Source organism: Siniperca chuatsi, linkage group LG20, assembly GCF_020085105.1.
Source record: "Siniperca chuatsi isolate FFG_IHB_CAS linkage group LG20, ASM2008510v1, whole genome shotgun sequence".
Taxonomy (NCBI): domain Eukaryota; kingdom Metazoa; phylum Chordata; class Actinopteri; order Centrarchiformes; family Sinipercidae; genus Siniperca; species Siniperca chuatsi.
In genome coordinates this window covers 2,688,220-2,704,782 of record NC_058061.1, presented here as the reverse complement: position 1 = coordinate 2,704,782, position 16,563 = coordinate 2,688,220, and the positions used below count along the sequence as shown (strand labels likewise).

Here is a 16,563-nt window from a genome sequence, read left to right as displayed (position 1 = left end):
TCTTTTGGATCATTGTTTTTTGGTTTTATGGCCTGTAACTTAACTGTATTTGATCTGTGTCAGTGCTCTCATTAACTTCGTTTCCAGACACTCCTTGTCTGCTGGATGTGTAAATAGGCAATTGTTTGCTAACATGTTAGCATAATAACTTTATAAGGTGATAACAGACTGAAATATCAACTAATGCAAGTTTTTGTATTCATAATTTGCCTTTTTTTGTATTGCTTGTATTTTTTAATTGCACTTTTGTTGTGTTTTTTTAATGTTCATTTAATAAAGAATATGGGTGCAGACACTTTGTACATGTGCTCATTGTGCTCCACCCTACCCGGACAGCAATAGGCCTTTTTCACATTTTTCAGACATTTTGACATGTCACAACAGGAAAAGCACAGATGTAAATAATAAAATTAATGATGGCTGAATTCCATTTAGCTGCTTCAGCATCAGTGTACTGGTATTGTGCATGGTGGCTCACTGTCACTCTTGACTAGAACAGAGCCGTCCTTAATGTTATTATTATAACACCTGTGCTTTTCCTACGATGACAGGTCAAAATGTCTGCTGTGAAAAAGGCGTACTGCACAGATCCAGTGTATCCATATACTCTGACGCTTGATGAACACGCAAGAACCGCCAGAAACACTCACTCCTCTCTTTCTTGCTTCTTTCACCCTGTGCAGAACCAGACCTTTTAGTTGTCTGGTAAAACAAACAGCAGAGATATGCCAACTCTCTGAGGAATTTGCTGAGTAGGTTAAAAGCTGGGAAATGAAAAACAGAACAGCACAGAGAATTTACTCTCTGTGCAAACAAGTATCAAACTACAGTTAATACCAAATATTTGTTTTCTCCAGATCTCTATATTGGAAACTCTGTAACTTTAAGTTGATCTCTCTTACTCTTTGGAAGGTGATATTTCCTGCACCACTCCAGCTGATTTGATTCACTTCAAATATTAAGCTGAAAGTGTCTGCAGTAGCTCTACCAGCAGTCATACTAAATAACAGTATTAGTAGTACCAGTATGGATCAGATTCTGCCGCTGTCCTTCAGACATCCTGGCTTGTTAAATCCTATGAGCTGATCAGATCAGATGAAAGCAGTTTCCATAAGTGGCTCATGGACACGTGTCATGGAAAATGATCAATGCTGGATCGAGGTGGAATATCGCCGTAAGGCTTTACTGGATGAGTCAAGACTCAAAACAACACCAAAGAGCTCCTGTCTGCACATGCTCAGAGGATACCTGCCTCAGTAGCAAGAGTACAGGCCAATACTGGTGTCTGAAACACACACTTGCATAATGATGAAAAAAAATATGATTCTGTTCAGTGGGATTTATCAAAATGTCTTTAAGTCAATCACTAGCTTTAACCAAAACACAAATTTCTGTCTCTGTTTCTATTCACATCACTGAGCTGAAATTTTCTGATCTCTGGATTCATCTCCCTCTCACTCTCTTCTGAACAGTGTCATCAGCATAAAAATGGAGTCAAATCCTCTGATCTCTTTTTCCAGCAGATTGTTTCATTGGACAGAAGCCCTGCTCACTCTAACCACTCTCACCTAAGTGGCTAACCTGGTGCTCCTTAGCCAAAGAATAACCTAATAACCTAATAAGTCCTGCACACCCACACAGGTGGTTTCAATTACCTTCGCTAATTAGACCTCTAGTCAGGTGGAAGTTGGGTGGAGCTATTCTGGAAATATGATGTGGTGTCACCAAACTCTATGCATTAATAGGAATGATAACGATGTAAAGTGTCCCGCTCAAACAGGTGAAACAAAACAGTAGAGAGAGGGCGATGTCATTCAAGTTTGTACACGGCCACACAGTCCCGAGAAGAGGTCTAATCAGGCAACATGAGTGAAAACACCTGTGTGGGCTTTAAAAGTCCAATAACTGCCATATTATCACCTTTTAAGTTGAAAACTTGCTAACTTGTAAACAGTTACATGTCGAGCAGATACGGAGCAACATTACCATTTGTAGTCCTGTTTCTGGCCACTCCATTAAGTCCATTATTCACTCTCCTTTTAGCTTTGTTTTTGATCACCAACTCCTTTAGCTGCTAAATGTTCCACTAAGTTCACCAGCTACTCGCTAACTTTGTCTGTTTGCTGTTTGGCACTGAGCAGGCAGTGGATCTCATCACAACCCAAACAGCTCCTCATGATCATTAGTTAAAAATAAAACAACTCTGATCATGTAATGAGCAGACGTTGACCAATCGCTACTAGTTATGTCACAGCTCATATTTGACATCAGCAGATTAGAGTAGGTAGGACTGTAGTTGTATTTAATAATACAACTACAGTCCTACCTACTGTCTGGCAGAGACAGCTCTGTCAGAATCTTTTTATTATGTTTTATCTAAAGATCCCAAGAGGACAGTTTGGGTTATGTCGAGATCACAATCATTATTCCAAGGCAACAAAAGAGAACTCAGTAGAAGGGGAAAAATGAAAGTAAATTGTCAGAAGCCAGCATGACACCCAAAGATGTAAACACAGCCTCTGTCTCTGCTCTGCTTTCATAAAACCTCCTCTGATAGTTATGAAGCAGAAGCTTATCGGCCCTTAACATGCAGCTACACGTCTGACTGCTTTGTCTGCAAACACTTTACTGCTGCAGTTACACCTAAAAGCGGTTTAACACTGACCAGCACTATGTACACACACGGAGATATGTGATGCTCAGACTGTGTAGTTTTATTGAGAAGTGCCTCTGCCGATATTCCCGTTATTCCTAAATAGGACAGTCACCGCCATCAAAGTCTTCATTTGGAGATTTGATAACACTTCCTTTTCTTCTGTGATTTATGATTTAACTGTCAGAATCAGTGTCTCATGGAATCTCACATTTCCCTTTCCACCGACATTATTTACACTGTTGACTGTAAATATCCATTCATTTTGCCAAGCTACCTCCTGGTTCGGCTTTGACCTTTCGCACTTACCATGTTTTTAACATGAGCACAGTTTTTCTGTGCAATGGATGATTACAGTGGACACTTCAGGTCCTCTCATTTTTGCTTTTTATTTCTAAATCAGTGGTTTAGATCCTGTTTGTTTTTAACCTTACTGATCATCTGACCACCCTTGTTGCTGAACTCAATTTAGCCGATTCCCTAGGTTATGATCGACATCCTAATCAATAGGAACAATGGATTTATCTACATGATGTTTTAATGTCAAACTGCTTCCTGTTTCTTGTTATGTCACTTTAAGCCGTCATGCTCATTTTATAAAACTAGATCAGACAGGATGAAACAAAAATACAAAAATCAGACAGCCAAGACAAACTTTCATATCAGAGAATATGACCCTGAGTGTAAGCTGCTGAAAGTGTGTGTGTGTATTGGGATGGATGTGTGGGAGGGTGGAGGGCTATAAGTCATTTAGTGCAGAAGTACAGTTGCCTCTTGGTTTTTGTGTGCATGTAAACCACAACCACAAGTGCTGAGCAGTTTGTGGATTTCATCCCGTGAAACTCCAGTTACACCCTGCCGCCCGGTCCAAACATGCAGACGGAAACCATGATCGTCTCTGTCTGACCGGCAAACATGAACTCGCATCCTGCAGTGTCAGTGTGTCTGTGTATTGAATTAATGTTTGTCTGTGTATGTGACAGCAGCAGTTAGTTTGGAAGAAAGTATCTATCAAATCTCTAAATAGCGGAGCTTGATAATGGGAAATTGCTTCTTGTATGAACACCCTTTTTTCTGCCATATATGAATATCTGATAAACTGCGAATTATATAGACTCAACCAGAGCATTTTTACATTTAAGTGATTGCAATTATGTTCAAAACCCCATCATATCTTTAACTAACTATCTATAACATAACATAACCAAAAACCTCAAATCTGTTATTTGTTAAATTTACAGTTTTGCTACAAAAAACACAAAGGTTACTTTTCGACAGATGACACCGCTTCCAAGCTGTGGCTTGGAGGTAGAGCGGGTCGTCCACTAATCGGAAGGTTGGCGGTTCAATACTGGCTTCCCCCAGCCCACATGCAGAAGTGTCCTTGGGAAAGATACTCCCCCCCCACCCAAAAAAAGTTGCTTTTACACTGATGGCAGGAAGTATGTTTGTGTATAGATGGCATTAGCAGGTCTGTACCTGCCCTCCTGACAGACTGAAAGAAAGGGGGCAAAGAAACAGTTGTGTCTTACCCAAAATCTAACTTCTTTGACTTGAGTTGAAAATCTAAAAATTAAATTGACTGTTGTATATCTCTTGAGTTTTATTATTATAATAGTGTTTTTATTTTTGTGATTTATGAGGATGAAAACTATATTACACTTAATTTTAAGGTCCAATGCAAATGTCACAGTAATACCTTGAATAACTCATGCAGAGTACATGTGAGTCCTTAAAAAGAGTAATTTGATATCTACATTTTGAGACTTTAAAAGATCATAAAGTAAAATCTTGTGTTTTTAATGAAAAGTGAAAAGAAAACAGAATCCAGATCAGCGTTGCATAATGCACCCTGTCTGCTTTCATAAGCACAGCTGGACCTCATTTCCCTTAATTTATTACCTGTTTTTCTTACTCAGCCTATTTATAGATTCACAACTTTAGCTACTTTCAGTCACAAACAGGCTGCTTTTGAATGCTCTGGTTCTTTATTTTGGTTGTTAAATTCGAGGGGAATGAATTAGACAGTCTAATATAGGATCTCAAACTCCTCAGGGCAGATTTAAATACAACCTGGAGGGATGATATGTTTTAGCATTTTATTCTGGTGAGTGAATCTGGCATTTAAATTTCTAAATTTCTACCCATAAAAATTAACAGGTGGAGAATGCGATTCTGGAGAAATCCAATACCATGACAAATGCCATGATATAGAGCGAACAACGACACAGCAAGTAATGTAACTAATGTTAGCTAGGCTGTGGGCTAACAGCCAGAGAGGACGAGACGGTTTCCCAGAGCCAGCACAGCAGCTCCAGACAGCGATGCTCACAACTCTCCTGCTGCTATAGCTAACATCACAACAACAGCAGATCTTGGCAAACTAGAAAGTAAGCTGAATGTCCGTGGGCAAGTCATTTAACGTCACCTGACACACAAATCATGGCTGGAATGGCTGGAATAGTGTTGTGTGGCTCGGCCTGAGCCTCATTGTTTGTTTCCCATTTACAGAGCCAGGGCTGAGTACAAACACCGGAGGATTTTCAGCGCACACACTGAACGGACAGCTAGCGGAGCGTGGGGAGATATTTGCTGATTTTGAAAAAAAGATGTTGGATTAGAATCGCTTACGCCACCTTTAAGTGTCTGCCTTTGTGCAGGACCTTGCAGCTCTGAATGCCCAGTGTCTGTACAAAAATGAGACACATCAACCTCCTCATGCTAAAAATGTTTTTCCATTTTGTGGAAAACCTCACTTCCTGAACTGAACCCGGCCGTCCAGTCATCCCTGGACCAAAACAAAGTGCTGCGAGAAAATGAAAACCGAAATTTACCCACATGAAAAAGTTCCCTCTGCGTCCTGACCTCCACAGATATCCACTTACATGAGTCATGATATTATTTTGCTGAGGCGCCTCGCCTCAAAGATCTCTCTGAGCTAAAATTAAAACCAGGCTTTCCGTTTAGGGAATGCTCAGGAAAAGCACATTTTCCAAAAAGGAATAAATACCTGAATTTGTTCTGTCTGAAAGGAGATTTTAAAAAGAAGAGAGGGGGCATGAAAGGACTCAATGAGAGGAAGCTGCATCTTAAAACAGATCCTGGAACAGGAAGTGTGTTCCTCTGCACATGCGCTGCAGACTTTGAAGAAGCAATGGAAACGTTAGGGGGAAATGATTATCTAGTGTGAACATCTAAGACATCGAGCGTGATAGACGGAGAGGCTGACACCACAATGCAGATTTCAAAACTGAACAATTGCAAGGCAATTTGGTTGTCAGATTGAAGGGAAGATAAAAAGAAGAGTCCCTACGAAGACATTAAAAAAAACATGAATAAGAACCATCCCATCCCATCCATTCATCTCTCCATCCCTGTGTTGCTGCTCACCGGTGCATCGATCTTGATCAGAGCGATGTCGGCCTTCTCATCCACATCTTTGATCTTGGCGTCGAATGTGGCTCCGCTCTTCAGCTCCACCTTGAGGAAACAAAAAATGTCATCCTGCTCTATACCAGTCACGCCGCCTTTGCACCTGAAACTTCCATTTCATTTGATATTCTTTGGTTATTTATGGGCACGTAATTTTCACGTAAGGGAAATACTAAATTACAAGAATTAGCTAACACATTAAAGTACAATTTACTGCTTTGCGTACCTTTACTCGGTGCTTGTTGGCCACCACATGGGCGTTGGTGACAATGAGTCCGTCCTCTGACACAACAAACCCAGAGCCGCTGGCTACTGCCACCTCCCGCTTAGAAAATATCATTCTGAGCAGAAAGAGGAAGAGACGGGAACATGTTTCTGACTTATAACCTCAAACAACAATATGAGGACACCAATCCTACTCAATCATAAATTAATGTTAACAAAAAACTAAATACGGCTACAGCTCCTGCCTCCCAATAAGGAGATCGTGGGTTCGTGGGTTCGATTCCCGGACCGGACCAACATCACACAATCTCTCTGGGTGGAGTCTGCATGTCCTCCCCGTGTTACCGTGGGTTCTCTCCGGGTTCTCCGGCTTCCTCCCACCGTCCAAAGACATGCATGTGTAGGTTAATTGATAACTCTAAATTGCCCGTATTGAATGAATGTGTGAGTGAATGGTTGTCTGTCCTTGTCTGTGTCTGTGTTAGCCCTGCGACGAGTTGGCCACTGTCCAGGGTGTGCCCTGCCTAAGGCCCGAAGTCACTGGGATAGGCTCCAGTCACCCGCGACCCCCTAACGGGGACCAAGCGGTAGAAAATGGATGGATGGATGGAAAAAACTAAATATATATTCCTTTTACACTCTTGCTTCACTAAACTACAGGTGTGTTAAGAGGTACCAAGTGATAAGTCTACAGCCACGCTACCAGCACGAGTATTCGCTATTTAGCGCTACATACAAAGTGCACATGTATTGGATGGGAATGTTGTTAGTTTTGCAGGTATTTGGTCATAAACCAGTGTTCAAATGCACATTCTGACCTGGTGATGAAATTAGATGGAAAGTCAGGGGATCACCAAAGACATTAGGATTCATCCTCTGGGGACCTTGAATGTTTGAACCAAATTTCCCGAGCAGGAAATCCATGTAGTAGATCTTTCCACCAGCAGGTGAAAGTACAGAATCACGATTGTCTTATGCCACATTCACGTCGTATCATTCTGACCGTAATTACAAGCAGCCAAGTGGGAAAAATTGTTCATGTCAACCTCCTAGTTGTAATTCCAAGTAAATATAAGGACTTTCTGACAGCTACAATATCTTCTACCTTGCTAGAAGGAAACCAGTGGCAAAATGGCTGCAAAGTCATCAGCGTTTGCAGTTACACTGAATAATAATCCAATATTGTCTCTAATGCAGTCGATTCAGCTATACACTGTTTGTATCTGGTTTAACTTGTTAACAAACCGCTACAAATATGTAACATGATACAGTTAATTAATTAATTAATTAGAGTCCCTTAAACCCCACTCCCATCCCATTTGAACCTTTCAAAATAGAAAGGCAGGTAGTGTTTCTTACTTGCGGTACAGTTCAATATGAACAACAGCAGGTGCAATCTTGTCCACCACGTCAGCGATGAAGTTGTACTTGTAACGAAGACTGTCAGGGTTCTGCTGACCTGAAGGGGGGAAAACACAACATCAATGAACTGTATCACACACACACACACACACACACACACACACACACACACACACACAAAGCATTCCCATCCTGGCTGACCATTTTATAACCATAGTCGAATGGATTTTGCTCAGTAGCAGCACAGGTACTGGGACCCTACAACATAGAGGAAGGGTTCATGTCAACTGTCAATCATCTGTTGTGCATGTCTCAAATAAAAATAAAGGAGAAAATTTTAGGCTCGTGTTGCGAGGTTGAATAAAAACGTCAATGACTGCGTGCAGTGCAGGGTGGTGTGATGCGACCCAAACTGTAGCTGCTGTGTTAAACCAAATCCACGTGTGGAGTGCAGTATATGAACAGTAGGTCTGAGAGCAGCTGGAGACTGTCTGCTGTTCCCACTGATGCTTATAAAACAAAGGAAATGACTCAGAGCCTAAAAAAAAAAAAAATGCAGAGAGATAGCAGGGGAGGGATGTTTTTTGACCAAATTGTAACAGTCCATGCGTAACCGTTGCAACATCTGTCACAGCTACAGATCTTTCTTTTCTCATTTCACTGGTCGTTTGTAAGACGGCCCCTCCCACTCCAACCTGCTGGGACCGGTTAGGAGACACTTTCCCTTATCTGTGCATTTAGGGGTCGAAAACATGTTTTCTCAAAGCAGAGTGACGTGAAAGCAACACATGGGACGAGACATTAAGACATTACACACTATTAAGCAAAGCCATGTTTGTTTACGATGAAAACTCTGACCAATCACAAGCAACCAGGGCTGATTCAAACATGATTAAAACATTTCACCTATTGCAGCTATAGCAGCAGCAAATGAATGCACTTCATTCTCAGAAAACATTGAAAACAAGGGTGCAAAATGTACTCCATGGTGCATACAAACAATGGCTTCTCTTTTTCATTAATGACCCACTGCTTGGCTTTCTAAACATGGGGATCTGCACTCATCTCCTAATACCCATAATCCCTTGTGTTATCAGGATTATACCAACACTTCTTGGAGCAGAAAAATTACTATACTACTATACTATACGATTCTATATTTTCTGGAATCGTGGCCATTATGGACTCAAGGAAGAAACACTGCAAAGTTTAGATCGACAAATAAGAACATGTCGACTGTGAGCAGCCTTTGGTAACAGAAACATCCCTGTTATCACTTCAGTGCCTGTGTTCAAGATGGCATTCGTACTGCCTACTACATACTCAATCAGTATGTACTGCATACTGCCTACGAAATGAACGATGAAGTTTGCCATTACCAGCAGACTGTTCTCACTGAAGGATACTCAAGCAAGAGAGTCATGTGACATGATTGCCGTCGCGCAGTCTGAAGAGATGCAATGCATTTTGGGGCGGCTGAGTATGTCTCGTAAGCTCAGGGTGCGTACTCTAATTCTTGCTAATCTAGTATACATCAGGGCATTTCTTGCGTACACAAAATCCAAATATGTTAATGTTTTATGCATTTAATCATTCAGCCATCCATCAAATGAATCATCAGTGACAAAATGTCTACTGTTACTGTATAAATGAAAATGACTATGCTTACTTTATGAACACTTTGGAAAATGGTCAGCAGTGATTTAAGTTTACAGAATTTTTCCTGAAATATACCACATCACTCGTATGGTCTTTTAAATACAACCGAAACCTCTGGTCAGAGATCTGCAGGATCACACTCTACTGTATCTCTCTGTATCTGATTCCCTCCACCTATTTTCAGCTGTCTTCAGATCTTTTCACGGTCGAACCCCTGAGCTCGTCCTCACAGCGATCACCTCATTCCACTTCTTCATTTCAGCGGTTAAATAGGTCGTGCTGATAAAACTTTTTTGGCTCGCAAACAAACAATAACAGCATGTCATTTGATTTTGCATATTAAAGTTTTGTGTGTGTGTGTGTGTGTAGTTTTTGAAGACAATGCCAGTTTTTACTTTTAATGCAAGCTCTTTTTTTGCCAAGATTTCTTTATTTTGTTCTTTTAAATAAAAATAAATGTTAAATTCTTTGTCAATCTAGCTTCAATAGCTTTATCCTTCCACTGTGCTGTACAAATGTAACCTAGATTTTACACGTTTACATCTTTTTAAGTGCTGCCCTTACTGGAAGAAACTCATAATTTATCAGCGTTTGATTTCTTCAACTGAGATGAAGGAAAAACAGCAAATATCTGCTTACATGATAAAAGAAGTAAACCCATCTACAGTGATGGAACTCTTGATTCACCAGCATCTGTCCATCAGCAATAAAACCTTCTACTGATGCAGCTGTGTCTGAGTGGATGATTGACAGACTGACTGACTGGTTATGTATCTTGCTCTTTTATTACACATTGTGTGTCTCGCTGCCTTGTGGCTGCTACAACAGAATGATATTTCAAAATGTCACCAATATGTCCTGATAAATTAGTCCAAATGGTTTGAATTGATGTAAAACATTAACTAGCAATTTGTCACTAGAAACTTACTACCAGTAAAGTACAAAGGAGGGCTGGGTGTTTTTTTTTAACTGAAAGCTGGCATTAAATGTCTGATCACATTTGTAATCTTTCACATAAAACTTTACCAATTTTAAATGGCATTTAGTTTAGGACAAGTTGTTGTACTACTTCTTGTGTTTAGAAAACTTTAAACATTTGACAACTTTGGCTTCTTTTGTTAAATGTTAATGTTTATGTCAAGTTAAGTCTCTTTTCATTTTGTCAAATTAAGGCTGAAGTCTTCAAATTCTTGACTTGAGTCTGACTGGACTTGAAGTCATGTGACTCTGGTCCAGGCTGAAGTCTGACTCAAGTCCAACTCACATGACTACAGTCTACAACTGTGCTGCAAACTGATGAGTTTTTCAGAGGACCTCCCCCAGTGCTGCTGTAGAGTTTCTTACTGAGCAGCTGGTTGTTGTGAATGTTCACTTCAGCCTCAGCTGCAGCAGACTGCCTGGAAGACACTGATGTGTGTGTGTGTGTGTGTGTGTGTGTGTGTGTGTGTGTGTGTGTGTGTGTGTGTGTGTGTGTGTGTTTGGCTGGCTGGGTGTTGCTGGAGGATTAGCGGTGTACCAGCTGCTGCAGCTTTGAAGTAAACTGAATGGAGCCAGTCAGAAGAACGAAGAAACATCGACCTCAAACGCACTGCAGGTGTCGGTAACAGCACCGCATGTACTGAGGTCAAAAAAGGTTAATTCTACACTGACTCAGTGAATAAAGCTGCAGCAGGTACATTTTAATAATCATTGCTCAGGTGCAAGTGTCCTTGAGCGCACTTACTAGGACAGCTCAAAACACTGCCTGATCACATCAGAACAAGATGATAATGTTATATTAAAGCACTGTGTAGGAATTGAGACTGCTCTCCACCTGCAGAATTCATACTCCAAAAAATAGGAGACAGCATATCAAATATCAGGTCATAACTGCTGCTAACTGCATTAGCTAGTAGGCTCAGTTAGCGGAGATGATCACCTCCTGAGGTACTAAGTGGTACTAAGTGGCTAGCTGGTTAGCATGCTAATTTCAGTAGATAGCTCTGCAACACAATACATAGATGTCTTTGACATAACCTCAAAACTGTTATTTCTTCACATTCTGTCGATAATTCTAGTTAATTTTTGAATGTTTTAAACTCTTAAATCTCTTAAATTCTTACACATTGCGCCTTTAATGGATAAGGCTGGTAATATTTCATGTTCTTGTTATGGTCAAAATCCCATGAAAATGAATTGATCTTGCTAACAAGTATTGTGTGTATCCAAAGCTTGATATGTCTTCTTCCTCTGTGCCACAGAGCTCCGTTGTTGTCCAAAAACTATTAAAAACACATCAATGAGTCACACTGTTGCACTTTTGACTCAGTCCCACATACACCGTCCTGCTGCCCCAAATAACTCACTACAGCAGCAAATGTGGATTAATCCACTGCTGAAAATAGTCCCCAAGAAATGCACTATTTGAGTAACATTAGCAGAAACTACAGTGAGCAGTTGTTTTAGGAAATTACTGAGCCTTTTTAAAAAATTAAACTATATTTTTGTGGGGTGTTTTTAAAGATTTACATCTTCAGTTGGAACCAGTTGGCAAGATGGACTAACACACTGTTGGTTTTCATTTTTTCATGCAATTTTTAAACAACAATAAAAATGTAGTGTAACACCAGTATTTTTCTTTAATACAAAAGATAAATAAAGCTGATGAATTGATCATTGATTATATATTTGCAGCTAGGTTTGTCTCTGCATTTGTCAGACATGAACTCAAATCAGTCTAAAAACTGATGGTCTGCTTCATAAAATGATCAGCAGTAATGGGACGTTTGTGTTATTTGTAGTTGCACCAAACTGGCTTTTTAACTAGTTTCACACTTACAACTTAGCCAAGTAGTTTTTTGTTTTTAACACAAAAAACTTGTCTCCTGAATGCAGCTCAAACGTGCCTTCCCCAAATATCAAATGATACCCTGTTTTGCACTTTCTGTGAAATCTCATTACAAGCTGGACGAGCCTGAACTGGGAAAAATTCCTCCAGTTCCTGAAAGAGTTGAGTCACCGTGCAACTGTGTTTTGTTGACGCTGTATCCAAGCCTGTCAATCTGACAAAGAGCTCGCAAGTCTGCACAGGAAGCAGAAAAAAGAAAAAAGTGAAAAATGATAAAAGGAAAAACATTTTGATCCCTTCAAATCTGGGTTAAATAACTGTTTGACCTAGATCGGTGTCTGTTTAGGAAGTTATACAACCAATCAGCTCCAAGAGATGAATCATTATAGAAGACTTAACATGGTGTGTGTTTGTGTGTGTCACTGACATCTTCCAGATTTCTTTCCTCAGCTCAGGAAGTTCAAATCCTCAGAGAGAAGCAACGTACAAACTTGTATGTCCCTCTTGATTCAACAGATTAAAGATGGGAGGAGAGGAAATTAGGACTAAAATTAGGAGAGAGAAGAGGAAGGAAGGAAAGGAGAGGAGGGAACGCAAGGAGAGGAAGTGAAGGAGGATAAGATGTGGAGGGAAAGGAGATGAGATGGATGGACAGAAAGAGAAAGTGACTCAAGACGATAAGAGAGAGGAGAGGAATTAAAGAACAGATGGAAGGAGAGAGGAGGGGAAGTGATGATGATGATGATGATGATGATGATGAGATGAGTAAAGTAAAAAAGAGAAGGAGAGGAAGAATAACTCAATATTCTTCCAAGATGAAGGGGGGAAAGGGATGCATGGGGAGAAGAGAAATGTGGAAAGAGGGGAATATGATGTGGGAGGAAGAAGAGAAGAGTGGAGAGGCAAAGTGTAGCAAAAAAAATAAGAGAGGAGGGATTTTAATAAGGAAAGATAAGGGCAGAGGAGAAGCAAACTCATCTTAATCTGTCCTTTCCTGGAGAGATTATAGATGGAAGGGGAAAAGGACACATGGAGGGAAGAAAGAGGAGAGGGAATATGGGGAAGAACACAATGAAGAAGGAAGAGAAGAAAGAGGATGGCAAGGGTGACGGGGGAACGAAGAAAGGGGATGATAAGAAAGATAAAAAAGGGTGGAGAAATGAGATGAGGAGAAGAAGAGAGACTTTGACCTGGTTGAACTCCACTATGAGTCAAAACTGCACTCAGCAAATTGGTGTGTTCACAGCTGCAGCTTCACAAAGTGTGTGTGTGTGTGTTTGCTCCTTAATATGCTTTCGTTACTATTCTCTCACACACACTCATAGGGGAACACTTTGTTTTTGCAGCAAAGGCACTCAGGACTCCCTGGCCTTATTTCAAGACATTATGACTTTGTTAAGATAACATAAAGAGAGAGAGACAGACGGAGAGAGAGAGAAAGAGAGAGGTTTAGAGGTGGAAAACAACACCATTTTTAGAGTTTGGTGCAGTGCGAGGTGCCAATGCAAATCTGACTGACCAGCAAATGGAAAGATGCCAGAGAGAGAGAGAGAGAGAGAGAGGAGGGGTAGAGGTGTAATAAGAAAGCAGTTTTAATAATGTAATAAATGTCAGATACTGTACATTGACGCTGTAACTTGTCAAAATATTAAAACATCCTCTTACATGAGTTGAAGTTGTGGTCATCTAATTTAAATTCTGCTGTCATTACACACTTGTGGACTGTAGAAAAACACTCAAGCATCATCTGTGAGGTCACCCAGAGGTTGTTTTTTTTTAATGGGACGTATTAAAGCGAGACTATGTAACATTTACTGAACAGCGGCCACTGTGGCCACAACTGACAATTACAGGATGATGGTAAATGCTAAAATGCAAAGTAACAGTAGCACAAGCGAACCGACTCACTCACACTGAAATATCTATCTAAAGTTTGCTAAAATTAGCAACTGTCATACCAGAATGAGCAAAGATGTAGCAACAAAACCCCTGAGTGTATGAAAGGAATAGTTTATTTTTAGGAAATAGGCGTATTCACTTTCTTTCTGAGAGTTGGATGAGAAGACTGATACCATTGAATATGAAACTAGATCCAGCAGGCAGTTAGCTTAGCTTAACATAAATGTATTTTAATGTATTTGTTTATTTGATAGGGACAGAGCATGTTACCGGTATCCGTATAATCAGTATAAAAATACAAGATGTAAACATGCCGAAGTTTAACAAGAATGCTAATTTACATCCGTAGTCCCTCGGCAGGTAACCGAAACAGTAATAGGCCTAATGGAAATGAGGAAAGCTAGCCTGGCTGTGTCCACAGTTCAAAAACACACCTATAAGCACTTCTAAAGCTCACTAATTAACACGTTATATCTTGTTTAACCTTTACAAAAACCGAAGTGTAAAAACAAGTTGGTGTTTTGCAGCGGATCATGTCCCGGAACTATTTCTCGGCCAGGCCAGTGACTTCCTGGAGTCTCCGCTGGTTGCCAGGCAACCTCATAGCGACAACAAGACTTTTTAATGTCCATTGCGTAACAAATGTTTTCTAAATCTCGGCCCAGACACACAATGGAGGAAATTAATTTAGCTACTGAGACCCATACTGAAAATAATTTAGTGAGTTTGTATTTGTAGAGAGAAGTTGGGAGTTTTCCCATTGAATTCAATGTGAGCAGAGATTTATTGGAGCAACATCTAGCGGCCATTAGAGGAACTGCAGCTGAATAAAGTCATCACACTTGATGACTGATTGCAGCTCCTGCATGGCAAATGACTAGAGCTGAAATGATTAGTCGATTAATCTACTGACAGAAAATAATCAACAAGTTCGATAATTTATTTATTATTTAAGTCATTTTCCAAGTAAAATCTCCAAACATTTCCTGGTTTCAACTTCTTGTGAAGATTTTCCGCTTTTCTCAGTTTGACATCACTGTAGACTGAATATCTCTGAGTTTTGGACTCCTGGTCGGACAAAACAAGACATTTTAAGATCTCCCCTTGGACACGGTTTACTCCATGAATGTGTCGGTTAAGCTAATTTGAAAACTGAATCTTTGGAAGATTTGATATGAGAACACGCTGATCAACAGATGGAGGAGGAGAAAGTTCATTCTGCTGCTGAGGTCATCCAAGTTCAGATCCAAAACACACACACACACACACACACACACACACACACACACACACACACTACTGAAATATTTCTGTCTTATCACACTTCAGGCTGTGTGAGAGCAGTTATACTTCACTACACTGTTCCTGTTGATTTTTTAAAATACAATCTCTCTCTCTCTCTCTCTCTCTCTCTCTCTCTCACACACACACACACACACACACACCTCTCACCTTTCCCACAGGCTCCTCTCTGAATGAAAATCACCGGCGGCTGCTGCAGCTTCGTCGCCCGGTCGCTGACGCGCTTCAGCTCGCAGATGTTCCGGTACGAGACGCCGTCGCTGCCGCACACCGGCTCGGAGCTGGTGCACGAGCACACACCGGCCTTGCCCCTCCGCCTGACGGTGGCGGACACCTCCACGCCGTCGGTCACCACGCACTCCATCCCCTCGGCGCACTCACGGTCTCCGGTGCCACCGCACTGCTCGCCCTCGCCGGACGCGCACACCGGGCAGCAGTCGCAGCGGTCCAGCACGTCGCCGGCCAAGCAGTCAGCGGGGATCGGCGCGCACTGCGACTTGTCGCACTTCTCCGGGCAGCCGATGGCGAAGCGTTTGGCTATCCGCGCCTCGGCGACCAGATATGGGGAGATGAGCAGGGCCGTTACGCAAAGCACAAACTGGAGACGCATGATGGGACAGTCCAAAACAAACTCGAAAAGAAACTGGGAAGTGGACTTTAAACTGATATGAGATGCTAGGTTATAGTCTAGAAGACTTCAAGTGTGATCTTGGGTAGTGTGGAGGTCAGGACACCGTTACCGGCGGCACAAACGGATGCAGTGTAGAGCTTCTGTCTCCGGCTGTCCCGGTTTATAAAAGCTGCAGGATAAACACAGCAGGCGATTGGTGGGCGTGTGTGACGTCTGTCAGAGGGAAGGAGGGGGTGATGGGGTGGTGGAGGTGTGTGTATGTGCTTAAAGTTGTGCATGGTGGAAGGTGACTGTGTAAGTAACTTCTCACTCAAGTACTGTGCCTAAATATAATCTTGAGGTTCTTGTACTTCACTTGAGTATTTCAATGTGCAACTTTATACTTCTACTCCCCCACATTTCACAGGAAACTACTTTTATCTGACAGCTGTGAAATCATATGGTCAACTTATGTGCAATGCCTATAGATTTTCCAACAGTTTGATAGCTCAAACTACAACAATAAATGCTGCTTACAAGTTAAGTCATAGTTCAGATAAAATATTGGTTTTCACACTGTGTGACAACATCATG

At 41.2% G+C, this 16,563-nt stretch overlaps 1 protein-coding gene across 1 annotated transcript in view; it reads right to left on the bottom strand.

Annotated features, from left to right (window-relative positions):
- The window catches only part of htra1b (HtrA serine peptidase 1b), a 29,117-nt gene extending 12,994 nt beyond the window's left edge, over positions 1–16,123 (bottom strand). Inside the window, exons 1-4 of the mRNA XM_044179506.1 lie at positions 15,510–16,123; positions 7,670–7,769; positions 6,312–6,426; positions 6,044–6,133 (exon numbers count right to left, since the gene is read on the bottom strand). Of these exons, the coding sequence (XP_044035441.1) occupies positions 6,044–6,133; positions 6,312–6,426; positions 7,670–7,769; positions 15,510–15,969 (765 nt within the window). The 5' untranslated portion in view covers positions 15,970–16,123. The remainder of the gene's footprint in view (positions 1–6,043; positions 6,134–6,311; positions 6,427–7,669; positions 7,770–15,509) is intronic.
- Between the last annotated feature and the right edge of the window lie 440 nt (positions 16,124–16,563).